General features: G+C 42.4%; 5 protein-coding genes across 10 annotated transcripts; all 5 read left to right on the forward strand.

Annotated features, from left to right (window-relative positions):
• Positions 1 to 1,272: 1,272 nt before the first annotated feature.
• On the forward strand, positions 1,273 to 5,252 carry LOC113578745 (charged multivesicular body protein 4c). Its single transcript, XM_027012186.3, has 5 exons — positions 1,273 to 1,587; positions 2,804 to 2,981; positions 3,131 to 3,245; positions 3,362 to 3,488; positions 3,890 to 5,252. Exons 1-5 carry the CDS (start codon positions 1,404 to 1,406, stop codon positions 3,949 to 3,951), a joined length of 666 nt encoding a protein of 221 aa, XP_026867987.1. The 5' UTR covers positions 1,273 to 1,403; the 3' UTR covers positions 3,952 to 5,252.
• Positions 5,253 to 5,513: 261 nt separating this feature from the next.
• LOC113578790 (eukaryotic translation initiation factor 2 subunit 2-like) lies at positions 5,514 to 10,170 on the forward strand. Its single transcript, XM_027012249.3, has 9 exons — positions 5,514 to 5,664; positions 6,276 to 6,453; positions 6,793 to 6,893; positions 7,105 to 7,237; positions 7,388 to 7,488; positions 7,972 to 8,120; positions 8,224 to 8,280; positions 8,380 to 8,465; positions 9,110 to 10,170. Exons 1-9 carry the CDS (start codon positions 5,650 to 5,652, stop codon positions 9,283 to 9,285), a joined length of 996 nt encoding a protein of 331 aa, XP_026868050.1. The 5' UTR covers positions 5,514 to 5,649; the 3' UTR covers positions 9,286 to 10,170.
• A 1,349-nt stretch (positions 10,171 to 11,519) lies between these two features.
• On the forward strand, positions 11,520 to 13,567 carry LOC113578791 (cytochrome c1, heme protein, mitochondrial-like). 2 transcript variants are annotated; one of them, XM_081703301.1, is made up of 5 exons: positions 11,520 to 11,541; positions 11,688 to 11,872; positions 12,106 to 12,161; positions 12,863 to 12,963; positions 13,179 to 13,567. In XM_081703301.1, exons 3-5 carry the CDS (start codon positions 12,119 to 12,121, stop codon positions 13,281 to 13,283), a joined length of 249 nt encoding a protein of 82 aa, XP_081559427.1. In that variant the 5' UTR covers positions 11,520 to 11,541; positions 11,688 to 11,872; positions 12,106 to 12,118; the 3' UTR covers positions 13,284 to 13,567. The 2 variants fall into 2 exon arrangements, with proteins under 2 accessions (XP_081559427.1, XP_026868051.2); XM_027012250.3 differs by having other exon boundaries at positions 11,688 to 12,161.
• Positions 13,568 to 13,876: 309 nt separating this feature from the next.
• Positions 13,877 to 17,480, forward strand: LOC113578772 (14-3-3 protein beta/alpha-B-like). Its single transcript, XM_027012229.3, has 6 exons — positions 13,877 to 14,035; positions 15,275 to 15,575; positions 15,857 to 15,980; positions 16,104 to 16,267; positions 16,457 to 16,552; positions 16,666 to 17,480. The coding sequence occupies exons 2-6, from the start codon at positions 15,282 to 15,284 to the stop codon at positions 16,720 to 16,722; spliced, it is 735 nt and encodes a 244-aa protein (XP_026868030.1). The 5' UTR covers positions 13,877 to 14,035; positions 15,275 to 15,281; the 3' UTR covers positions 16,723 to 17,480.
• A 635-nt stretch (positions 17,481 to 18,115) lies between these two features.
• On the forward strand, positions 18,116 to 26,811 carry pabpc1l (poly(A) binding protein, cytoplasmic 1-like). Of its 5 annotated transcripts, none has more exons than XM_081703796.1 (16): positions 18,116 to 18,477; positions 19,329 to 19,531; positions 19,750 to 19,943; positions 20,205 to 20,320; positions 20,971 to 21,110; positions 21,250 to 21,344; positions 21,424 to 21,561; positions 21,676 to 21,771; positions 21,910 to 22,176; positions 22,258 to 22,339; positions 22,815 to 22,931; positions 25,277 to 25,413; positions 25,576 to 25,684; positions 25,773 to 25,903; positions 26,001 to 26,079; positions 26,552 to 26,811. In XM_081703796.1, exons 2-15 carry the CDS (start codon positions 19,339 to 19,341, stop codon positions 26,061 to 26,063), a joined length of 1,878 nt encoding a protein of 625 aa, XP_081559922.1. In that variant the 5' UTR covers positions 18,116 to 18,477; positions 19,329 to 19,338; the 3' UTR covers positions 26,064 to 26,079; positions 26,552 to 26,811. The 5 variants fall into 5 exon arrangements, 3 of the variants coding, with proteins under 3 accessions (XP_081559922.1, XP_026868031.2, XP_081559923.1); XM_027012230.3 differs by having other exon boundaries at positions 26,548 to 26,809; XR_014118949.1 differs by having other exon boundaries at positions 25,773 to 26,079; positions 26,548 to 26,811.
• Positions 26,812 to 26,858: the final 47 nt, after the last annotated feature.

Genomic DNA, 26,858 nt, shown 5'->3' on the forward strand with positions numbered 1-26,858 from the left:
AAGTCAACTATTTGTTATACACTGCTCAAAAAATTAAGGAAACACTTAATCACCACATTATCATACCAAGTCAGATGGATATCCATCTGTCCAGTTAGGAAGCAGATAATTCATATTAGCTGTCCTCTAACCCTTGAGCACTGGTCAGTTTTTCACCACAGGATGACAGCTGGCTAAATATTTGGGGTGGTAGACAATTCTTAACCCATCACTAGACTCCCTGGAGGTCTAAAGGCAAGAGTTCAGTGAGCTCACTGCCATTGTTCAAGTTCGGTCACTGATTCAAGGCTTTGCTTCTTCCAATTTACCTTGGGATCACTAGCTTTCTATCTGTCTAATGCTGTTGTATCTGAAAAACAAGTTTATTACGCACAACCATATTGCTACCATATAAGGCAGATGTCAAAAATTGTAGGTACAAGGTAAGTGTTTTATAACTGAAGCTGGCATGTGTAGCTATGTTCAAAAACTAGTGTTTCTTTATAGTTTCTGACTGCTTTAATTCAATCTTCTTCTTCAGAATAACCAAGTTTAAATATGCAGCCTTGCAGTATCCTGGTAAAGAAGAGACAGAAGGCAGTGCACAAGAATCTCGTAACTGATATTCTACACATTAACGTCTTTAGAGCAGCAGTTAGGCCCACTGTAATGAATTTACTTCCAGACCTTATTGGCTTGTTTGCAATCACTTCTTCAGTGCTTACTCTTAAACGTGGTTATTTTAATGGCGTCATAGTTGGTTTCTTTAGTTCTTATGCCCATCGTCATTTACAAGCTTTTTGCTTATGATGATGATGATGATGATGATGATGATGATAAAAGTAGCATTAATATTTTTTATATATCTGCCAATCAGCTTTCAGACACAATCTGTACACATAAACAAAATCACGAAAACAAAAACAACCGGAAAAAAGTTTAGTTTTGCCATTTATTATTTATTCACCCCAAAGGAAAATCAGCGCAATTAGTGAAGTCGCAGTCCATTTTGAGAACTGAAGTTCGCTCCGTCAGATTTTTCCTTCCTTCTGTATGAATTCTGCCACTACGCAGTACGGCACTTGTGCTTGAAACGGAACCGTGCTATAGTCCACAGACGGTCCATAGGTTTTACAAAGTGTCGGAAGCCCCAAGTGTGATTATTGTCCAGTGTATGGTATTAAATGGCGTATCGACTTGACTGAAGATTCCTGGATCTTCAACTGTAGATACGCAGCTATTAACATCGTGAAGGGGGCGTCGAACAACTGATGACGTAAGGAATGTGACGTCGGATGGCCTGAAGGCGGAAGTCAGTGCATCATTTCGACCAGTGACAGGATTGTCAGTGGGTAAACACAAATATTTTAGCCGTAAATTCGTTAGGTTGGTGTTCTAAAAATCCAAGGATTTAGCCAGCAGACATGTCTGTGTTTGGGAAGTTATTTGGAAATGCGGGGAAAGGGGGCAAATCCCCAAGCCCCCAAGAAGCAATTCAGAAACTCCGTGAAACAGAGGAGATGTTAACCAAGAAACAGGAATATTTAGAGCAAAAGATCCAGGCGGAACTAGTGACAGCAAAGAAAAACGGCACGAAAAATAAACGAGGTATGTATTAAATGTTCTAGCAGGGAAAGAGTCGTTAATGTTTAAATGTGAGTGTTCTGGCTCCTAACTGACGATCTAACGTTTTCAATGTTTTGTTTAGCTTATGTTTGTGGTTTTTTTTAGCCATGACCAGGTAACTATTACTAGCTAGCACGCCAGGTAACCCCTTACTGGCATCCTAACTAGCTAATAAACTCGGTTAGTTAGACCATTGCTATAATGCCGGTGTCAAAGGAAATGTGTAGGTTTGTCTTAGCTGTTATTAGTTAGACTTTTTGGGGGGTTATAGCCAGTTTAGCAATTTGGCCAGATTTGGACTTTCTTTTTAACGGACATACCTCAGCCCTTATCAGGTGTACGTAATCATAGTTACCATAGCTAACTATATAGGTTAGCTAACAACGGGAAAACATATGTTGCGAAACCACCGAGAATGTGAGTATTTGAGCTACAGCTAATAACTGGTTCACTGGGACTGGTGTAGCTGCTTTGACCGGTCATAGTTTACACCGACTGCGTTACATAGATCTTCTAATTTGTGAAAACCTATTGGTCTTAATTAAGAGACTTGTTACCCTGACTTATCTCATACTCAATTTCGTTGCGTGGCACAGCTAAACAAAGTCATGCATTGTTGTTTTCTAGTGTAGTCGCCAACATTGTGAAGGAAATTTCCAAAATTTCATGAACTGTCATAGCTGTTAAGTAAGCTTGCAATAGCAGTCAAAAGGATGAAAACATTGGTGGTGAATTGTATGAAAGTAGGTAGGCTACTAATTGATTTCCAAAACAATAAATATGTATAAAATGTAAAAATATATATATTAAATGCCTCTTCAGCAATTAGTTTTAATTTAGAACCTTTGAGTCTCATTCTACAAGTTCTCAGCGTATGTGAGGATTTCTTTAAAAGACATCATAGATTGTGTCTCATGAAGCTTTTTAAGGGAACACCAAGCGCATGCGAAGCTGTCATAAAAGTGAAGGGTCACTACTTTGAAGACTCTAAAATCTAAAACGGTCAATATTTAACACGGGATAATCATGTGCTATTGAATTGTTTTGACAGCTTTGTTTTGTTGTTTTTGTAAAATCTAGAAATTATTAAAATAGTAGATTAGAGTAGATGTCCAAGTGTTTAACTGGTACTGTAAGTGGTTGTACTTTATTAGTTATGTGGCAAGGATGTCTGAAGTGTGTTCTCCACTTTCTCAAGCTGCCCTCCAGGCCCTGAAGAGAAAGAAGCGTTACGAGAAACAGTTGGCTCAGATTGATGGCACTCTGTCCACCATTGAGTTCCAGCGAGAAGCTTTGGAGAATGCCAACACTAACACTGAGGTTCTCAAGAACATGGGCTTTGCTGCCAAGGCCATGAAAAATGCTCACCAGAACATGTAAGATGCAAGAAAACTAACCTTCATACCTGCTATCATTACCCACTCCTGTACTGTTGATATTTTAAAGCATACTCAAAGTATATATTTAAGTACAAAATAACAGTTCTAAACAACACTTTTTTTTGTCCTGACTCTTGTTTTTCTAGGGACATTGACAAAGTAGATGAACTCATGCAAGACATTACTGAACAGCAGGAGTTGGCTCAGGAGATTTCGGATGCTATTTCAAAACCCGTTGGCTTTGGAGAGGAGTTTGATGAGGTACAGCAAGATCTGGATTCTGTTAGAGGCATAAGAGAGCATTACAAATGAAAGGGCCTTTGAAGTAGTGAGCTTCCTTAACAAATTGACTTTGTTTTGGTGGTTATCTTCTTCAGGATGAGTTGTTGGCTGAACTGGAGGAGTTGGAACAGGAGGAACTGGATAATAACCTGCTGGAAATTGGAGGCCCAGAGACCGTCCCACTACCCAATGTGCCTTCAGTCCCGGTACCTGCCAAACCAGGTGATATTTACATTTACAGCATTTGGCTCTTATCCAGCTTTTATCCAGGATAACTTGCATATCTATCAGTGTCCCAGTACATGTGCTGCCTGGGAATCAAACCAGTGACCTTTGCTGCTAGCACCTTGTTTTACCTGCTCTACTAGATGACCTACAGGAGGAGAAAGATGACATAGCATTATGGATGCATCTTTGCATGGTTAAGGGAACTGATGTTATTACAGGGTAGCAAAGGATTGGAATCATTAAACGTCTTCCTATATGTAGTTTGATTTTTGCTAAAGAATCTTTTCATAGTATTTAAGATTTTAAACATTTCAGAAAAGGAAACAAGAAAGTCAAAGTGAGCTCTGATCCCATCTATACATGTCTCATAACTTTCCCTTTTTTTCCATCCCCAGTCAAGAAGAGAGAGGAAGAGGATGAGGATGAGATGGCAGAGCTGAAGGCGTGGGTAATGTGAACCCAGCCTAAACTGCCGGACTGTCTTATCACTCCCTGTGTTTAACTGATGTTCAGAATGAAGCTGAACACCTTGAGAGGGTTAACATTGTCAAACTATCGTCTAGGAATCTATATCTCCTGTGACTGGGTAAATAAAGTCCAAGAAGACGAGTTACCAGTGCAAAGGGATGTAAAACAGGCTATGAGAACAAAACAAACAAGAAAAAAACAATCAGATGAAATTATCTAACAATGTTTGTAATTAATGTGACATTTTTTGCATTGAAATTCAAGTTTAATAATATTGAACCCACTTCAGTTGCTTTTTGAGGAGGTTTTCCGAGTCAGCCTCTCACAATGTCTACCTCTATTTCTTTAGTAAACACCAGTAGTGAAATCTATCCCCATAGCCTAATATGGAAAGTGCCAGGGTTACAGTAATCAAACTCGTATGGCCATATAACTTCAAATATTTTTATATAGATGCTTGTAGATTTGCACCATTTATATACTGTATTCCTTAACCCTGTTTGAGAGAGGTTTTGAAGCATTTCCATTAACTTATATGATGGGGGATTGATTTGGGATCTGTTATGCTGCTCAACTTTGTATGCTATTAATACATCCAGAATCACTTGGTTATGGCACTGTACATCCTTTAGATAAATTTCAGACTAATCTAGAAATATATCTGTCACAGTTATCAATATTACTAAAAGGAAATTTGTGAGGATAAAGTTGTAAGGTAACTAAGATTCCTGCTTGAAGAGATCTGTATGAATACACAGATGTGCTGTCTTTTCTATAGAAAACCGGGATGTAACACAAGGGGTGAAATGTATGTTTGATGTTATCTAGAAAAATAGTTTTTTTTTTTCTTTCTCAAAAGACCATTAAACTTTTGGATTTAATTGTTATGGTGGTATTGGTCTTGCTATGGAATTCCAGCAGGTTGAAAGCAAGTCTTGCAGGTTGATAGCAAGTCTTGCCAGCCCTATAGCCAAAGCTCCAATACCTGTTAGTTTTGCACTTTATGTATATGAAGATGTGTGCTTCCTGCTATGTGCCTTAACTATTGGCATGCTTATTCAACTTGAGTGGCATGTCCTAACATGATTATCTGACTAATGTGTATAATTCATTGGAATTTGGTGAGATTCCCTGAATTAAAGATGTGAGAAGCATGATACATTTGCTATTTCCTCATGCTCCAGCTGCAGTTACTTGAATCCCGCATTTTGTTCTCATTTTTTCAAGACTGCTATTTTCCATTGGTTTGGACATGCATAAATGTCGTTCAAATAAATGCTTACATCCTGAGACAGTCCTTATGAATGAATGATTTTCCCAATTAACGAGAATTGGAATTTTGGTCTCTGCATAACTTACAGAATGTTTTAACTCCTGTCATAACAGACTTTCTTGTCAAAATAACGACATCCATGAACCTCATGGGAATCTAAACACTTCTGTGCATTGCACCAGCACAACGAGGCTTTTCACAATACTACATAAAAACTAGTACATTCTACAAAATTTGCGACCGGTCGCGTCACAATTTCGCAGCTCTGACGCCATCATTCGTCGTCGGAAATACGCTTGCGCATTAAGGGATCTTTTTGCTGATGCAAGAAACCCACAGAGTAGTGGTCTTTTCACAACTAGCTGCTTGTTCGAACTAATACCGTGCAGAAAGAGACTTTTCGATACAGTGACCATGTCAGAAGACGAGGTGAGTCTGTGGTTCTTTTTCTTTTTTTAAAAAAAAAATACATATTTTGATGCAGATCGCACAAGTGAGGGTTGTATAGCATGGCTTTGGCCCTTTGACATAATCAGCCAGCTAAGCTAGGCTAGGCTAGCCTGCACGACAGCCACCAGGGCTGCGTTTGGAACCGTGGAGTAAGCCAGCCGTTCGTCTCGCGTTTTTCGATCCCTCTTATGCGCTGGATCATTTCGCTGAAATTTGCGGTTGGGAGTGCTGACACTGATTGTCGAGATGCTCAGTCGTGTCTTTCATCTACCCTTCTAGCACGTGTTTGCTTCCATATGTAACAAGAAATGTCCGTATTAATGATTAAATGTACATTAAAAATTTAAATCTAGAGCACCAGAGCTTTGTAAGGATTCTAATCTTAATTAAAAACAAAACTTTGAAAGAGGTTGAAAATATTTATGAAAGTCATAAATTAAACAATATATCACTTAAGCCTCACCAATTCTAGATATTCCACCCGAGAATCTGGAGAAGACATGTGTGTCGTGTAGTACTGCTTTGATGGTGTCCTCGCAGTTTTAATCAGAGCAGGTCATGACTTGCTTGATGTTCCCTACTGTCTCCAGATTTTATTTGACCCTTCCACGACCAAGAAGAAGAAAAAGAAGAAGAAGCCCTTTATGCTGGAGGAGGAAGGCGATGGGCTCGGAGAGGAGTCGCAGCAGGCTGAGCCTCGCGAGGCAGAACCCGAGGCCGGAGAGGAGCGTGAGGTGGAGCTGGAGGAGGATGACAGCAGAAAGAAAGGTGCTGCAAGCAGAGCACGTAGTCTGGGTCACAGCTCCTCACAGCACAGCTATTTTCCATCTGTTGTGCTTTTAAAAATGTAGTATATCATGTTGCAAAAGGCTAAAGTTAGGAAACGGTTATTGGCTCACACTCGTTAAGGTTTGGACTTCTCTTGGAACACAGATTACTTTACAGGCTAATGTTTTTGATTTTATTCTATAACACAAAGTTAAAAATGTTCTCAAAATCCCTGACCTCTTAGCAATGCTGTCGTAATTGCATTTGAGAGTTTTAGTGTTGTGTTTGTGTAATGTATAATGGGGATAATCTTTACATGCTTGTTTTACATTTCCACAGAGGCGACAGATGACTTGGATGATTTAAATTTCTTTAATCAGAAGAAAAAGAAAAAGAAACCCAAGAAAGTGTTTGAGAATGACCTCGAAGAGGGCATGAAGGTTGGTGACCATCATAGTGTTGGTCAGAGTTACAGTTTTTCCAACACTGCTTAAAATAAAAACAAAAACCTGATGACTGTATCCTTATGGATAAACTTGAGACATTGCTCTAGGAGCAGTAGCTATGTTTTGGCTGTATTCCGTTCCATCATATCTGATGTAATGACAGTGCCGAAGAAGTAAATCATCCTGCTGTTGTAATACTCACCAGGAGCTGAAGATTGAGGCTGAACAGCATGAAGTGGTAGAAGACGATGACCTGGATCTGATGTTGCCAGCAAAGAAGAAGAAGGCCAAGAAGGTGGAATTTGTGGAAGAGGGTGAAACACTCGAGAAAGATGATGGTGAGTGATTTGCTGTGTGTTTCACGAAGTTATGTGTAAGCCAATTTTGCGTTGAGTTTTTGGCGGTTTTATAAATAGCACTTTTCCCTTATTGCTGTGCATCCAAAGATTTACAATCTCCTGCATGCATGAATTTACTTCTCTTTACAGCTCTAGAGGACGATGAGGGTAAAAATCTAGATGGGATCACATTCAGCTCTCAGACTGGCCCGGCTTGGGCGGGCTCAGAGAGGGACTACACATATGATGAGGTATGACCCCTGCCTTTGGACCGAGGGTCACTCGGGAGCTCTGCTTTGCCAGTGCTTCATACTGAGTATTTGTTAATTGTATGTATGTGTTTAACTGTGCTACTTGCCAAATAATTTTGTTAATTTAATCATATTAATTTTTAAGCCTAGGACCCTTGAGTCTTAACCGATTAGGTAAAATAGCAAAAAATGTTCAGAAAGCCTTGAGGAATCAAGGTTTTTGATGGGTGTGCAGATTTTCTGAAAAGAAATGTGCGGATTGGACAACTATAGCACCTTTCTGGTGTCAAATGCTATTGTCATGGTGCTTTTTTTTTTTGCTTTTTTTGTTTGTTTCACTGTACTACATTTTAACCTTTTTAAAAGTTCTCAGTAAGATCTGTTTATCCTACTGTTTCTGAATTATGACCTTTTGTGCCAATTTAAAGGAGATTTGTTTCCTTTAGTTTCCTAACTAACTAACTGTCGCTCCCACCTCAACAGCTGCTGAGTCGAGTCTTTAACATCATGAGGGAGAAGAATCCTGACATGGTGGCTGGCGAGAAGAGGAAATTTGTAATGAAGCCACCTCAGGTGGTCCGCGTTGGAACGAAGAAAACGTCCTTCGTCAACTTCACTGACATTTGCAAGCTGTGAGACATATCTCTTGTCCTCTGGCTTCAGCACTCATTTTCCATGCATCACTGACAAATCTCAAAGTGGAAGCATAACCGTGACGTGCTCAATTCTTTGCAGGTTGCATCGTCAGCCAAAGCATCTTTTGGCTTTCTTATTGGCTGAGTTAGGAACAAGGTAAATGCTATAATGACACAGTATTTTAGGCTGTTGTTTCCCCTCCCCCCCCCATTGTGATCCTTTGTATTAATATTGGTGGTGTTTTTCCTTTTGTAGTGGCTCCATAGATGGAAATAACCAGCTTGTGATCAAAGGACGATTCCAACAAAAACAAATAGAGAACGTCTTGAGAAGATATATCAGTAAGTCTGTTAAATGGGACTGGACCTTGAACCTAGGCATGGGTCATATAAGAACATTATAGTTATGATAGTACTCCAAGATATTACACAGTGATATTGAATGTGCCATAAGTACCTCTAAAAGACTGACCTGTGTAGTTAAATGATTTGATTGCTTTTCTAACAATTGAGAGGCTTAAACAACCTACCTGTGGTTTGATCCTTTAAAACTTTGCAGTAGCAATTAGCTGATAGATTATTTTTGATATATTGATTATTTTTATGCCAATTATTATTTGATTTTTCTTCGTTTGTGCATAAACACCTGAAAGCAATTTTTTGCTTTTCTTAATGTTTAATGCATTGTCAATATGTCACTTCCACATTATTGGATGTGTTGTAGTAGCAGTGGTAGCTCAGTGGTTAAGGTACTTGGCCTGTAATCAGATGGTTTCTAGTTCAAACCCCACCACTGCCAAGTTGCCACTGTTGGGCCCCTGAGGGCCCTTTAACCCTTTAACCCTCAGTTGTTCAAGTTGTACTAAGTCATAATTAAGTGGCTTTGGATAAAAGTGCTAGCGAAATGTAATCTTTCCATGCATCATAGTTTGCCGTGTAATGTAAACATTTTTATTTATTTATTTTTTGGTCGCCCTTTTCCTCAGAGGAATACGTGACCTGTCACACCTGTCGCTCACCGGACACCATCCTGCAGAAGGACACGCGCCTCTACTTCCTGCAGTGCGAGACATGCCACTCACGCTGCTCTGTGGCCAGCATCAAGACCGGATTCCAGGCCGTCACGGGCAAGAGGGCGCAGCTCCGTGCCAAAGCCAACTAATGAGGCAGCCCCTCCTCTCTGTGCCCCGCCTTTTGCCCCCTTCCATTTCTGAGCATACCCTGTACTGCCCCCCTATGGCCCACTAGGCACCACTGCTGGGCAGAGGGAGGGGCCTCTCACAGTATCGGACTTCCAGTGTGAGCTGTGGTTGAACATGCTGAGTGGCTTGTTTGTGAAATATTAGAAAAGACAAAAACATTAATGTACAGTATAGGCAGGGAGGCTGGCTGGAGGAGTAGCCAACTTAATGACTCATACACACAGTGGTCACACTTTGTTGCCCCTTGGTTGCTCTGAGACAGGTCATTTATCAAAAAGGGCAGGTGACCAGTGTATTTCATACTTATATATGTTGTGTTTCACACCAGTAGATATTGTTTTTTGTTTTTTTTTTCCTGATCTGAGCTTCGTGCAGAAGCGGTATCCGTAATGGTGCCGTGTCCTTCCGGACCAGTGGTTTACGTGCTGCCCTCACTGATTTTTGCTTTTGAAATGGAACCATGTTCCACGTTCCACATACGTTTAGATCAAGCTTGCTTTTCAACGAGAGAGGGGGGGGTTCCTCCATGTCGTGTTTTCCATTTTAGTTTGTTTGGAATTGGAATTCGGTTCTGTGCTACAACTGTACCATAACCCAGTTTTGTGGTCTGTTGCCTGTGATGCTTTGACCTGTAGCTGTTTTTATTGCTCGATTAACCGTATTTTGTCAAGAGGCGACTTGAACATTTAGATCATATCAAAAACAAAATGTGAGATTGTTTGGATATGTATGCAATACGGGGCAGCAAATATTCCACGGTGTTGAGGCTGAAAGATGGGTTTCATTGTTTAAGATGTGTTTTTTTTGTTTGTTTGTTTTTTTAATTAAAGGGTAAAAAAAGGGAATATCAGCGTCAAAGTATTTTATTTGGGTTTGTACGCACGGTAACCGTGAAGCCTGTTACCCGGAGCTGAGGGCGCACGTGAGCATCCGAGAAGCCGGTCCGTCCGCTTCACGTGCGAAAATGGCGGCACTCCCGAGTGGCTGCGCGCGTCTACTGGCAAAGCCTTCCCTACACCAGAGACCGCCGTACATGTTTGTAAAGTAAGTTGTGAAGTATTTTAACGATTGCAGCTGTGAACGGATAATTGTCTTAACGGTTTTTTTCCCTTGGCGTTACCGCATACTGGGTCGTTTAGCTAGTTAACCTAGCTTGGCTACGTTAATTCATCCAACTCAATTTAACGCTAACCGTCAACTATCTGGCTACTTAACCAGGGCTACCATGTATGTTAGATGGCTCTCATGGCTCTGGTTGATGCTTAAGACTTTTGTTAGTTAAACCAAATAGTTCATTTATTTTATTGCTTAATTTTGACACTTGCCATCTATGTGCTATATAGATAACGCTGGATTTTGTCTAGCTGTTGACGTTGGTGGCAGACATGAAGGAATAGTGATTGGCTTAGTTAACGCTACTGTTTAAGAATAGTCCAGCAGTTGTGTAACTTTTTTAATGGTCTGAATCCAACATGCAAGTAAGTGTCCAGATTCTTCCACGGGGTCGTTTTGGAGGGCGTGTCAAACCACTTTCAACCCAGCAGTTACATTTAACTCAAAGATTCGAGCAACACTGTTGGGTTAATGTTTTCATACTAATACCAGTACAACGTACTGCTATCTTTGCCAACTAAATGCAACAAAACTTCAAGATGAGCGTGTGTAATAAACTGGCCGTTGTAGTGGATACAAGGTAGGTATTTCTAATAAAGGGGATGTCTAGACTTTGCCATCTAGGAGTCATGCAATATCTGAAAGAGGTTAATTATCTTAACTTTTTATTTTATTTTATACATATGGCTCACCGTCAAGCTGTGTTACCACGGTGTACAGTTAACATTGTCTTGGTTAACGATCTTTTACTATTAAACCCGATGACAACTCTTAGACATCCTTAGCAGTGACTGTGTTTACACACTGATTGCTTTAAAGCCACTTGTTGGAAATCAGTGTGCAGTAGTAATAAGGTGGATGGGATACATAAAGAATAGTAATAACAGTAACACAGTGCTAAACATGGGTTCCCCTCTGTTCCATTCTGCTTCTGTTTCCAAAGGGAGGAAGGCCGTGATATCCACTATCGGGGTGCTAACAGCTGGAGGGGCTGGGCTTGCACTGGCACTTCATCAGGCAGTAAAGGCCTCAGACCTGGAGTTGCACCCCCCTTTGTATCCATGGAGTCACAATTGTTTGCTTTCTGCCCTGGACCACGCCAGGTGCACTTACCCTCCCTTTAACATCCTCTAGTTTCATTGCAAATACCTTTTTTTCTTTGTGAAAGCTGGGATAATTCTAATGTCGTTAAGTATGGAAGACAGCCAGTCAGTATGCTGTATATTTTGATTTATTTTTTGCATTCCAGTATCCGATGTGGCTACCAGGTGTACAAACAGGTGTGTGCAGCCTGCCACAGTATAGAGTACTTGGCCTTTTGTAACTTAGTTGGAGTGTCACACACAGAAGAAGAGGTCAAGGCCCTTGCTGAGGAGGTGAGGTCTGCACTTTACACATAGTGGGTGGACAACATAATGCATTCAGACAGCAACAGTAAGAAACATTTGATGTATACCTACTGTTAATATCCATATGCTAAAATTATTAATCGGTTTTGTGTATTTGTAAATATATTTAAAGCATTTCTACTAAATTCATCTTTTGTACTGTTTTTCTACAAATTTTAAATTGCTCCAGCTGTTGAATGTGAAGTCTTCTGGAGATCAGGTTTAATATATGTTTGATACTGATGTACTTTTTATCTACTACAATCCCTACTTTTCCAGCCAGGCCACTGGCATGGCTCCACCTAGCTACAACGAGGTGCTAGAGTTTGATGATGGTGAGTCTTGTAGAGTGGAGAACAATGGACAAGCCCTTGTTCATTATGGTTCATGCTTTGAATTCTACGGAATAATGAGTTTCTTCTCCATTATTGTGACTGATACTGTGATTTATACTATTAAGTACAGTTTACAAAGATTGTATATTTTAGACCAGAACCATAACATGTTCGCATAAGGTCCAGAATGAATGGCTCCTATTTGGTCTAATGCCAGATTTCATCTGTGCAGCAGAATCCAAAATGAACACTCGTGAGACTCGAGAGTCTCCAGGTTGGCATCAATCCCCAGTATTTCAAATGTGTAGCTTCTCTGGGCAGTAGCTAGGTGATGGGTGACTTATGTTTCCCTGTACTTTGGAGTAGTTTTTCTAAGTAAGTAGACCTCTTAAATTAGGTTGTGGTGTAGTTATCTCTGCACTGGATAAGGGCCATGGACTGCTCCTTCAGCAGCATCTTTTGAGAGTTTATTTTTTATTTCAACAAGATGTAGTTTCAAAATATGTGCAGCCTTTTTAATTGAGATTTAAAATATAACTAATTTGAAGTACTCTGTGGTCTTTCCTGTCTTTGGTATGAAATGCAATTTTTCCTTGTGCAGTCAGTTATTTGCTGAGGACAGGGGGACTCTTGGGAAGGGGCTGCTCTTTTCGCGGCATTTCTGTTCATCTGCGCTAAGAATTGTTTTTGTCCTGTGGCAGGTACGCCAGCGACCATGAGCCAAGTGGCTAAGGATGTGTGCACGTTCTTACGCTGGGCAGCTGAGCTGGAACACGACCAGAGAAAACGCATGGGCCTTAAGGTGCTTCTCACTGGTTCTCTTGATCTTTTTCATGCAGATAAAATAACCCCTTTAAGAAATTTTCACTTTAAAATGTATTCATTGAGCTAGTCTGGTGAAAAAGAAAAGTAGACTGTTTGTCTACGGCAACAAACAAGTCTGAGAATTGGACCTTTGCTGAACTGGGTAGAGTTAACTTTAATTTCTCAGCTGACTTTATCCCATTTCACCTGCAGCTCCTTATGGGTTCAGCAGTCCTCATCCCTTTCGTATACTATCTGAAGAGTCACAGATCGTCTGCACTCAAGAGCGGGAAGATTGCTTACAGGCCACCGAAATGATTCTGCTTGCTGATGCCAGATCAGCTCGGAGTTCTGCAGTCAGTTGGTCATTCATTTGCCATTTTTTTTAACTGAATGATTTTAGACAGGCCCTTTGGAATTTTTCCTACCTCCACATAATAATTCAAAGGTGTGAAAACTGTTAAAACATTCTATTAATTGACCAGTTTGTGAATTCTTGGGGAAAGGGTTGTCCTTTCCACTACCTTGACGAGCAGTTATAATGTACACATTTCATGTGCACTGTGCTGTAATGAGTATCTAATAAATATGTAGCAATATTAGCAATGACTTCTAATGTGCATACTTTTTCTAATGTGTAGGTTATGTTAAGGTTTTTCCATACGTTCTTCACATGATGGAACACTGGTGTGGCGATTGTAGTGTAAATTAAAAAAAAAAAACTAGACAGTACAATTTGTTCCTGGAAACTGGAGCAACGCGTGCAGCCCCATGTCGCGCAACGTGCTTACAATAAATACCTGGAAAACATGACTTTAGCCACTCCTGTTATGCAATAGCAGCCGTTTTTGGAGGAAATAACATTAAATCAAGGGGACTCGTGCTTTTTCCCCCCTAAATAAACCTACAACTAGCTGTTCGATAAGCTTGCGTTAGCACGGTTTATAGGAAGCGGATGTGTCATGTTCAGCGGAAGTGGTACTGCCCAGAGCAACTGAAGAGTGAGAAGGAGGACGGACACTCCAACCGTATCTTTCACAGACAAAAGCGGGAGTCAACGCCGTTTAAACGTGAGTTTCCACGCATCGATTACAGCAAGACTCACCGTTTGCCTTACGCGGTTATTTATTTTTTGGGGGTATATCGTGCTCAGACTAAGATTGCAGTCGTGGACGGTTAGCGAGTGGCTTGTTATTCACTAACCCCTCCTGGAGGCCTCCGTCTCCCTCATAGGGAAAAACAGCGCCGCAGTGGAAAATTCGCTGTCGCAACCCTAAGCCTTTTTTTCTTTCTCCTAAGAAACGAAAAGAGATGTAACCTTTAAATTTGGCTAGCCAAGTGTATAAACTACAAAACGACATGACGGCATTTCTTACAGTGTGCGTATTTTTTTATACGTGTAGCTGGTTTGACTGATTGGCTAGCTTGCTAAACTGATTAGCCGGCTGCTCAGCTAACGTCACATAGTAGCAAACCACTAGTCTTTGTAGTTTAAAACCGTGAGCCTAGTAAACCGTGTTATGGACGGACAGAGAGCTGTCCGCAAAATCGCTGCGGTAGGTGAAGTTTAATTAAAGAAATGACGAGTTGTCGGGAGGGACCTTTTCAGAAAGATTAGCACAGGATCGCTAACCTAGCTAGCTGGCTGCGTCCTGTGAAACGCAGGGTGGTCCCTTCTGTTCATGTCCGCTAGCTCACATGAACAAAATGAATGTCCGTGGCGATGCAGCACAGCTTTTCCCGAGTGATTGGATTTGCGGTGATGTTTAAATGGGTCATGCCCCAATTAGTGCATTTTAATATTTGTGACATCTTGTGGCGTTAAGAAGGTATTTAACCGCTGCAAAGTAGCCGAGCGAGAGTGTAACAAATTCTCTCTGCGATGGTTCATCACACACAAAAATTGATTAAATAGTGCCGAAACATTTTTTAAACCTCAAAAGAGCCGGATTTCTTAGCGGAAGTGTGAAAAATTTGAGAAACTTTGCCATTTGTTCTAGATATGTTCCTCTTATGTTAAGTGTTGGATTATAAAGTATTGACATAGTTACACTGAAAGTGCTTGGCAAAGAGTGCCATCAATTGCAGCATGCAACGAAACTCGAGAGGCTGCAATTGACTTTTTTGCTATTTTTACTATTAGAATAACCACAACAGAGGTATCAAGATATTCACAAAAGTATTTATCTTTTTGGTATTCTAAAAACCATCAAACGTGACTAAGTACAGTTCGGTCAGAAACCGAAACGCCTTGCACCCTTTCCTGCCTCCTATTGACTTAGGTGCTGTATCCTATTTATCTTTCCCAGTCTGAAAATGGACAAGAATGACTTGGTGCAGAAAGCCAAGCTGGCTGAACAGGCAGAGCGCTACGACGATATGGCCAACGCCATGAAGGCGGTGACCGAGGGGGGCTTGGAGCTGTCCAATGAGGAGCGCAACCTTCTCTCTGTGGCTTACAAGAACGTAGTGGGTGCCCGCCGCTCCTCCTGGCGTGTCATATCCAGCATTGAGCAGAAATCTGAAGGCAGCGAGAAGAAACAGCAGATGGCACACGAGTATCGTGAGAAGATCGAGAAGGAGCTAGAAGAGATCTGCAACGATGTTCTGGTAATGCCGCTGGACCCACAACCATGAAACTTGGTGGTTTGATGGATTTTAAAACATATAAGGCAAAATTAAATTAATTTATACAATTTTGAAAAATACACATGCATGGTAAATTCTAGTTTTTGTGAATTTCTAGCAAAACATTTTGTACATTCCTCAAAATTCCCGTGCCGTTTTCTGTGTTTTATCTAAAGGTCTTTGAACATGCTTAATTTCTTATCAAACAAAGAAGTTAAGACACAGCTAAACCTCATGGGTACTGTATCTTTTTGCTCCTTTAGGTACTCTTGGACAAGTATCTCATTGCCAATGCCTCTCAAGCTGAGAGCAAGGTCTTCTACCTGAAAATGAAAGGCGATTATTATAGATACCTGTCTGAAGTGGCATCTGGAGAGAAAAAGAGCTGTAAGTGGATAGAATATATTCTCAGGGACTATTTTCAGGCTGTCAGAATGACATAAATGTGAAGGAATGACGTTTTTATACTTGGGGTAAGGTGGGTATAACTGAGTCTGTCTCTTTATTCAGCCACAGTTACCAACTCTCAGAAGGCCTACCAAGATGCATTTGATATCAGCAAGAAAGACATGCAGCCCACGCATCCTATCCGGCTTGGACTGGCTCTTAACTTCTCTGTGTTCTACTACGAGATCCTCAGTTCTCCTGAGAAGGCCTGTAACCTTGCCAAGACGGTAAGAGCACATGCCACCCGTGCCATTAATACTGGTCTACCTGGGCCAAGTCGAGCATAAACATCTCCATTGTACTGTTACTCAGATGTAGTATGTCCCTGTTATTTACACTGGAGTCAGATCATAATTTTGGCTTTATTAGTGGGCCAAAATGAAAAAAGTTGTTAAGGAAATTGAATTCCTTTTCAGGCCTTTGATGAAGCCATTGCTGAGCTTGACACCTTAAATGAGGATTCCTACAAAGACAGCACCTTGATCATGCAACTACTAAGGGACAATCTCACCGTAAGTCATTGTTTCCTATACCTCCCTCATCCACTGTCACTCCAGTGCTTTCATTACATGGTTGGGCAGTGCTGTGCAACATTTCATTGGTTTGTGTTTTGTCGCCTTTGCAGCTATGGACGTCAGAAAACCAGGGCGAAGATGTAGAGGCAGGCGAGGGAGAGAACTAGAGGAGCTGCACTGACCTCCAAACACCTGCGCGTGCACACACACTCATATTAATGAAACAAACAAACAAACAAAAAATACACACATGGCTTCCACCAACCTTCCCTCCCCACCCCACCCTGCATCTTTCACCCATATCTCCACTTAAGCTCCCATCCCCCATAAATTAAACTCACCCGAAGCAAGACGCACACTGAAGCCCCCCACACAGGCACCAGCGGTGGGGACTGAGGCGGGGGTCTCGCGGGGTGATTTGCTGATGTCAGCAGGTCCAGACAATTTCTTTGTGAATTTAATATGGTAGTACTGAATAGCATAATCCATATTTGTTGTACATTGGGCGTGTGTGTGCGTGCGCGTGCGTGTGTGTGTGCGTGTGTGTGTGTGTGTGTGCGCATGCGCATGTGTGTTTTGGAGTCGGGTGATGAACTCTAATAGTCCTAATGATTCCCATTTTTTCCAACTTAGCTGGTGGTGCATTTTCTTTTTCTTTTTTTTTCTCCTTTTGTTACGGACATTTTTTAGTGTAATTCATCATGGTATTTGCAGGTTTTATTGTATGGTTATTAAACTGGCAGTTTATTTTCACCAAACACTGTAATTCTTGAGTTTTGTATCTGTGTTGTTGTTTTTTTGGACCCATGATGCTATGCCTCTCAGCTTGGATTCCTGGCTTCAGTGCTGGGGGTAATTCACTGAAAGCCCTGTTCAGACACATGGTCACATGGCCAGTTCAAAAAGTAAATGTCTGAAAATTCAATTTCAATGGAAGATGTGTATTTATTTAAGATCTTGCATTCTACACATACAGCAATAGTTAGACCCCTTCCAAATAAGATGTAATGCTAGGTCATTTTTTTAAATGACTAGTTTGCAGTTTAATAAGATCAGTCATTATTATTAGGCTTTATTAAGTATTCTGGCCACTAGTTAATAAGAGTCTATCTAAATTTCCAGATTATGAATCTTTGCATAGTAAGCCTTTTATGACCAAAAAGACTAAATTGGGAATAAAATTAGCTAATATGGATTGTCTAGTGAAGATCATGTTAACTATTGTTACAATTAAATACCACATATACTTGATATAAAATGTGATATCGGATGTCTTGGTCAAGCCATATTTTCCCTGTAGTTCTGTAGAAAACAAACTATTGAAATCCAGAATAGAAGGAAATCAAAGCATTTCAAACACATACGATTACTTCCAATCGTTATTCATATCCTGGCGATCGATCTTTTACCTCCTTACTATGTTCATAAACGTGTGTAAATCCATTTTGTCCTACCTACTCGAGGCTCTCGATGGCGTTTGCCCTCTTGTGGACTACTGATGTAACGACTACAATTAATGCCTTTACCCTTCTAGCGGCTGTGTGGTATTCTACAGTGGATTCGTTATGTTTAATGTTTATGGGTTTTTTTTTGTTGTTGTTGTTCGTTTGTTTTTTTGCAGTATTATGTACGATAATATCCATGATAACGTTTCTCTTATTTCAGCCGTTGTGACACAGGGGCTGGTACTCGTGTTTCTCATAGACGTCTTTCACGGCACTATTTACTCTCGCGGACTATTATTTTACATGTCAAGGACGTTTCCAAATGACACCCGTTTTAATTGGCCGTAAAAAACCGCGGATTGACATGACAGGTGTTTCTAAACAATAATCAAACAAACGTTTACCAATAATTGCTGTCTATCATTAGCTGAAGCGAACAAGCCTCCGATACAATCAATATTTGTTTTAGGTGAAAAGGTAAGTAGCTAGCTAAGATGAATAACATGCATCTCAGGCATTAGCTAGCCTTACTTAAGGTTACCTACCACAGAAGATTAATCGAAGTCTGGAAATTGATGTGGGTACCGCATTTAATTGCAATGAATGTTAACTTGCTTGACAAATCCGTCATAATTTTATAAGGTTTTGAATAAGCCCATATATTTTAATATTAGATTTCAACTCGTGCTCTTACAATTATTATAATTAACCTTTGTAGCTAGCTAATTATTTCTCCTAAGTTAGTTAGCTAAAGTCGGCGCCGTTATTTCGTCGTCGGTTTAACTGCTATTAGTTAGCTAAGCTAAGGTGGTTACTTCCATGTGTTGACGGCATTGTGCTTACGTTGCAACCATAGCAAGCTAAAAATAAACTAAATTTATAACTACATTTTACCATTTCCACAATTAGACGCCGGCACTAGCAGAATACCACAAGTGTCTTTTTTTTCTTTTTCTGGTAGTTGGTGTATTGGCTTTCAATTTACTTTAATACTAACTTGGTTAGCTAGGCTAACTTAGCCAAGCTACGTTGGTGACTGAGTTTAATTCGAATTCCCGCAATGTTTGAAATTATGTATGGAAAGCACCAAACATTGCATTTGATTGGATTATATACGTTCTTCCTTCTTTCAGATTTTGTATCTTACAAATTAGGCTACAACACATTCGTTACTGGGTACAGCATAAAATTGTAACGGGCCACTTGGTCCGGTTCAAGACTTCCGGTGAGAATCCAACTGTCATGGCAGTCGTGTGTCCACTCTTCGCTCTGTATGGCAAAGGCGTCTAGTTAGCCTTTGGGTGTCTTGTGCTGTCTGACCACTGCAGAGCTTGAGGGATGAGCAACAGCGGGCCGGCGTACCCTCTGGCGTCACTCTACGTGGGCGATCTGCACCCTGACGTCACGGAGGCCATGCTCTACCAGAAGTTCTCACCTGCTGGACCGATCATGTCTATTCGTGTGTGCCGAGACATCATCACCCGCAGGTCCCTCGGCTATGCTTACATCAACTTCCAGCAGCCTGCCGACGGTGAGGGCTCGCGTCTCCTCCTCGCTTTCTTACTGAGGTTTTGCGCTCTTCGCCGCCCCTCAGCCGTGCTTCGTTGAGGGCGAAGTGTGGTAATGTAGTGGTGTTGCTTCACCCTGAGGGTGATTTTATGAGGCCGCATTATTTCCTGCAGTTGTTCAGCCTGGTTACTCTGTGTGTGATTTTTCACCGTATTCGACTTTGCTTCTCGTGTGCCACAGCGGAATGTGCACTGGACACGATGAACTATGAGGTCATAAAGGGTCGTCCAATCAGGATCATGTGGTCACAGCGAGACCCTTGTCTGAGAAAGTCTGGAGTAGGGAACATCTTTATCAAGAACATGGACGAGTCCATTGACAACAAGGCGCTTTATGACACTTTTTCTGCCTTTGGAAACATTCTTTCATGTAAGGTAAGTAGGGCTGCACGAGATATTGTTCATTGTCGTTGCAGTTTTGGCCTTTGCAATATTGATATTGCAGTACACAAATTTATTTTAACAGAACACTTTTGTTTTTGTATGCCTTGAGTAGTCTGCGCAGTCTCAGATGTTCCAGCCCTGTGGTGTTTTTGTTTTGCTGAATAAAGGCATTTATATACTCATTATTTTTGATTTAATCCAATGCAGGCCTGTCAATTTGCAAAGACATTGTCCTGATGTTTTCTTTCTCAGGTAGTATGTGATGAGAATGGCTCGAAAGGCTATGGGTTTGTGCACTTTGAGACGCAGGAGGCAGCTAACCGAGCCATTGAAACCATGAACGGCATGCTCCTCAACGATCGCAAAGTGTACGTGTCGAACCCTTGATGCTCCCTACAGCACATCTGCCATACATTCTGGTTTGAGATATTGGTTCTCAACGCAACAGGTTGAGGCCAATATCTGTACTTGCCACAGAGTCCATGCCATAAGCCCCCCTGACCTGGCTGCAGGGTTGTTGGTTTGTAGTGATGTGTTTTGAGGTGTGATCCTTGTGTGGCTTCTTTTGACGTGCATTGTATGAAAGAGACAACAGTCGAATGATGAAAGGAAATCCTCCTCCACCCTGGTATCGAAATGTAAAGAATTGGAAAGAAATGCAGGCCCACTGTCTCCTGGGGGTGGGGGTGGGATTCAGCTGTCCACATCTAGGTCTCTGCACTTGAGGGCTGGTTGATGTGGGACTTGAGCTGAAATAGCTGTGTCTCACTCGCCATCCGTGTGGGAGCTCATGCAGGCTTGTGCGGTGAGGGCTGGATTGGCAAGAAGAAAGGGGTCCGTTGGCCCTCGTCTCTAGTGCTGCAGTCTCATACTACAGGCTGCCTGGGTGACTTCCTACAGTCCAATCTCGATTTTAAAGTTTTGTGAGCCGTTGCTGATGAACATTAGTTGTGAGCTTTGGTGTGACGTCCTCGTTTAGTTTCCTACTCCTGTATCTCTTTTGCCTCTCGATGAACAGCTTTGTTGGCCATTTTAAATCTCGCAAAGAGCGAGAGGCAGAATTTGGCGCCAAGGCCATGGAGTTTACCAACGTTTACATCAAGAACTTTGGGGAGGACTTGGATAATGAGAAACTGCGGGGTATCTTCTCGGAATACGGTAAGACAATCCCGGCTCTGCCTCCATTTCAAAGCGGTAGAGGCCACGTGGCAGTCATGAATCCTGTGGCCGTTTTCTCCAACGCGGGCTGATGCAGTCACATTCTGTGGTCACTTTCGCTATGACTCATGATTGACAGGGAAGACGTTGAGCGTGCGAGTGATGACGGATGACAAGGGGCATTCCCGTGGCTTCGGCTTTGTGAACTTTGAAAACCACGAGGATGCGCAGAAAGTAAGCGGCGGCAGCGAGCGCAGCTCTGGCTGAGCACCCCCGGAATCCGAAATATCTTAAATGTGCATCTGGGTTGCAGGCTGTAGTGGAGATGAATGGACGGGAGCTGAACGGCAGGATTCTGTACGTGGGCAGGGCTCAGAAGAGGGTGGAGCGGCAGTCAGAACTCAAGCGCAAGTTTGAGCAGATCAAGCAGGAGCGCCTGAACCGCTACCAGGTAAACGCTCAGCAAGACTGCTGAGACGGGTCCCTCTGTCGTTTGTCTGAAATGGTTCAGATTTTTGTGTCTAAATTTGAGTTTTTCTGGGTGTTAAAATGCGTTTGAGTGCAGGGTGTGAATCTATATGTAAAGAATCTAGACGACGGCATTGATGATGACAAGCTAAGGAAAGAGTTTGCTCCATATGGAACCATAACCAGCGCTAAGGTAACTGAATGAATCGTAGTTAACAATCTTGGGACAAGACCTTCCAATACAATCAAATTATTCAGGCTTCAAAGACTAATTTCAATGTTGGATTTCCGCATTTAACATTGAAATTAAGCCGTCGGGCTTTCTGGGCAGGTGATGACGGACGGAGGTCACAGTAAGGGTTTTGGCTTCGTGTGCTTCTCCTCTCCCGAGGAGGCCACCAAAGCGGTGACGGAGATGAACGGGCGTATCGTCAGCACCAAGCCGCTGTACGTGGCCCTGGCGCAGCGGAAGGAAGAGCGCAAGGCTATGCTCACCAGCCAGTACATGCAGAGGCTGGCCAGCGTCCGCACCGTCCACGGCCCTGCCTTGCCTGCCTACCCGCACAACTCTGGTTACTACATGCCCTCCATGCCACAGGTGAGTGGGTGTGGCGGTGGTCTTCTCAGCACGCGTGCACCTGATCACGATTAGTTATGTCTTTGTTGTCGTGCGTTACAGCCTCAGGGACGCGCCTTCTACAACACCGTGCCAAACCTGCGACCTCCGCCACGTTTTGCAGTACAAGCTCCCAGACCCCAGGGTAGGAGGAAGCACTCGGTCAACACTGAAGCACTGTCTAATGGAGCAGCCGCACGATGCGGTGAAGTGGAAATGCACAGAAAATATTCAGCTTGTTTCAGAATGTGGTAACAGCTGTGTGCTCTCCCTGTTCAATATGAAACCAGCTAGCTGGCGGATATGAAAGTAGCTACGTAACGGTCTTCAGTACTCCCGAAGTGAGAAGCTTTTGTTGTCAGTTGACTCATGCAGATAGCAAACAGTGAACCAGAAACCTGGTTAAGGTGATTCTGTTCTGTATTCCAGTTTCTCCAACCATCTAGCTTGTATGTTTTGAATTCCTTGGAAGCAGAATCAGTGTTTAACCTGGTTTCTGTAACCAAGGTACGAGGGTGACATGTAAACCGGACTTTCCAGATCCACTCTCCCCTGACATTCATAGAAACGCCAACATGGCTCGGGCGCCCTAATGCTTGTTTTGTGCTTGGCTGTGTCAGCTCCGTACTCCGCTCATATAGTGAGGTCGGCGATGCCACGCAGGGCCTCCACCCCCATCAGCACTGTGCGTCAGGCCTCCACCCAGGCTCCGGGCATCATCACCACCCAGAGAATGGGTAAGAAAGTGGGGGGGGGGGGAGATTCTTAAAGGCATGGTTTGATGGTGCCCTTTTGAGTTATTTTCAGACATTCTCACTTCAAGTGGCTAATTTTAACAACCGGTATCTTGGCACATGCACTGCTCCAATGAGCACATTGATTCTCAGAATGGCAGCTTGGATCTCTGGCTCTGTGGTCATCTTTCAGAGTGCCAATGATTTTTGGCCCCTTGTTTTCAGAATTCAGAAGGTCTGTGTCTCTACTTCAAATGATGCGTATGCTTTTAATTACCTGAGGTGGGCTGGTCCACTGAATTTGCATTTCTATTTACAATTTTGACAAAGATGAGGTGACCCAACTATTTGCTGGTGCCTGGCATATAAATCACTGAACTTTCACACGAGTTTATTTTTATTTATTTATTTTTTTTCTCCCCTTTCCTTTTTTCCCCAGACAAAGGGCTGCTTGCTTTGTGAGTTCTGTGTGTGTGAGCTGTCCACTCCCTGCACCACGAGTGAGGTTTACCAACTGGTTCATTTTGTCACATCATTGTTTCAACTCGTCACTTTGCTTTTCAAGCGTGGTGGGGAAAGGATTGTGGTACATTTCATGTAGGCTAATCATGTTCTCACTTCTGTGCTTCAGTATATGTCTAATAAAACCATACTTTCGTATGACTAGAGATGGGTTACTGTTGTACTCTCTCTACTAGGGTGAGGGTGTCAAAAAAACAAAAAAAAAACAAACAAACCAAAACCGTCTCATGCTGGCTCATTTCCACAAGAAGCCCTTGTCCTACAAGTCCTCTAGATTCACTGCCTTCCTTTTGATGAAGGGGTCTTGAATATCTCCATCCTTCCGCCTCCCTAGTCTGCAGACCCCTGTTAGATTCCCTGAGAGAGGAGTTGTCGATGTTTTCTTACCCATGATGCTTTTACCTTGACCAGACTTGCTTAATGATGTCAATTTTGCAACCTGAGCTGTCGTGCGCGTGTGTGTGTGTGTGTGTATGTATGTATGTATGTATGTATGCATGCATGTAAGCATCTGCTGCTATTTCGTATGGAGGCTGTTATGGGTGAAATTGGTAACATTTGCGCACACACACTACTTGCGCATACCTATAAAATCTTTTCACGCAAATGGCCTACTACTTAGATTTGTGTATGATGGCTTGCACTTGCTCATTCATTCACTGGTGCGTAAACATGGAGCTATGCTTGTGTATAAACCAATTTTCAGTGTGCCAGGAAGTCATTTCATTGTAAGAGGGAGGCAGATATTTAACATCTGTCCAATATGCTCATAGATATAAGGTGAAGAGAGGTTTCTACAAAAAAAAAAAGTGTGCAATTTTGACCTATTGAAGATCAAAGAATCTAAGGAAGGAATAATCCACCATTTTGTACAACTTAGTGGCGATCAGGAGTGCTAGTTCAACAGGAGATCATATTAGACTTTTGGAATTAAACATTCCATAGATCAACACAGACAACATATTGGTGTCCCACCACTAGTTTATGTTCAAACGTTCCAGCGTTAATTGAATTAGAAATAAGATTACTCTCTGTAGACCTGCTGGCAGCAACATAGTGGTCATACCTTAGCTTCTCAGTATCCTCCACTTGGCCTACAGTATGTGAATAAATATTCAGAAGGCATATCTTGTGACTTATTAGAATGCACTTCCAATGTCAATGACATTCCTTCTGAATATTTACCAAGAGAACGTAGCAGATAATCTTATTGTTTCTAATAACTCTCAATCTTTAATTTTCAAATTTCCATAACTGATTAGATTTTATACCATAAGCACATATAGCTTGTTTACAAAGAAACGTAAGTCTGCTCTACACCTTACTTTCATGAGCGAGCAATATACATGTTGACTATCTGCTTTCCTGTTGTGGGGGAAATGATTACCGGGCACAATGAAAATGTTTACACACATGCGGCCACGCAGACATCTGTAGGCAGTTAAACTCTATTTATGCACCAGTGAACGAATGACTGCACGTGCAAGTATGTTTTGCGCAAATGGAAGTAGTAGGCTATTTGTGAAAATGTTTCATGTGTGTGTGTGTGCGCAAGTGTTTGACAGATTTCGCCCACTAAATGGACCCTCATAATTCTCTTTGAAGCACCCTTGCCCTCTCTGTTCCTGTTAAATGACCATTTAACTCAAAGCAGTCAACAGGACTGGGCTAAGACTGAAAATTCAGCTGAGCCTTGCAAATCTCTGATCCCTCACATTACTGCCAAGTAATGTGCTCTGCATATGTCTCTGCATCTTGGTCAAGGGGAACCATTATGTTGTTGATGGAATATTTTTGGTAAATAAAGTCTCTGTCTGTCCATTCAGCACACATTGGGACGCAAACAGCAGGTGGGCGAACGGTGGGAGGGGCTATGATGAGAGGAGCCAATCAGTACAAATACTCGACTGGTGTCCGGAACGTGCAGCAGGTGATCAGCATACCAGCCGCCGTCGCACAGCAGGTAATACAAAAATATACAGGGCCCCTGGGGTTGATCAACAGGGGATTTGGCGGTGTGGTGCTCCAGTGCACTGTGGAGCTGTTGGCGCACCAAGTACTGCACTGCATGAAGAAGCTTGAATTTTTCAGTCTTGGATGTTCCAAAGGGGGCTTGTATTTGTAGATGGTGCCTGCTCCAGTTATTGAGCCTGCAGTTCACATTAAAGGTCAGGAGCCCCTCACACCGTCTATGCTTGCTGCTGCACCCCTTTTGGAGCAGAAACAACTTCTGGGTAAGACGCATGCACATGTGCCCGCGTACGTATTCTCCAAATACCTGCCGGGGGGGGGGGTCCTTCATTTGTGTGTCTGTGTCTACAGGTGAGCGCCTCTATCCACTGATCCAGGCCCTTCATCCTAATCTCGCTGGGAAGATCACGGGCATGTTGCTGGAGATTGACAACTCTGAACTGCTGCACATGCTGGAGTCCCCGGAGTCCCTGCACGCTAAGGTGGGCCCACACGCCGCACCGCTCTCCATCCCCAGAGTGGCCGCGGAACGTGCGACGCCCCTGCGCTGCTGCAAACGCCAACCTGTGTTGTCTTCAGGTTGAGGAGGCAGTGGCTGTTCTCCAGGCTCACCAAGCCAAAGAAACGTCACCTAAGAAATGAAGAGGCCTTCAGGCAGGTAAAACGCCAGATGTTCCCTGAAACCCCCTGTGTACCCGTACGTATACGCACACGTCAGGTGGCGTAGCTGTTACAGAGGTCACCATGTTGGCTGGTTCAGTAGATTTGGCAACTGTAGCTCAAGTGATTTAACGGGGGAGTTTGGCTTTAGCTCCACCACGGTCGGAGGTAGCCCTTGACCTAAGGAAACTTCAGCCCTGTTCCTACAGAGAACATAAGCCAGCTAATTACTTTTATCCAGTTTCAGAGGACTTCAAATCAGAGATGCAATTGAGATGTAGAGTTAAAGGGATGAAGAGGAAATGTAATGCAAGTTTTAGCTGTTGGTAGTAGAACCAGCAAATCAATGCCTTTAGTTAACAGGGTGGCTTTATATGCGAGCATTATGCAGATAGTGATCCACTCTATTCCTAGTTTGTATGACCTTTAACCCCCCCCCCCCCCCCCTCTTATTTGTTCACTGCAGGCAGGAGATCCGTGGGTTTGCCAAAGGGGAGAGACTGGGTGGGGAAGGAAAGGGGAGTAGATTATGATGGTGGAAGAGCACTTTAAAATCAGTGGTACTTTATTGAAATAGCTCAATTGTTGTTCACAGTGTTATGTTTTGCTTTTGTTTATAAAAAATTATAAAAAGGAAAAAAACCGAGAGGGGGAGGGGGGAGGGGAACAAACAAACAAAAAAAAACCTCTGTTGTGCATTAAAAATATTTTGGCTTACCCATACACCTGTTGCAGCCTTGTTGATTACATCGACATTTTCAGTGGTCTAAATGTGGC

Source organism: Electrophorus electricus, chromosome 20 (assembly GCF_041902795.1).
Source record: "Electrophorus electricus isolate QZ-2024a chromosome 20, ASM4190279v1, whole genome shotgun sequence".
NCBI classification, from domain to species: Eukaryota; Metazoa; Chordata; class Actinopteri; order Gymnotiformes; family Gymnotidae; genus Electrophorus; species Electrophorus electricus.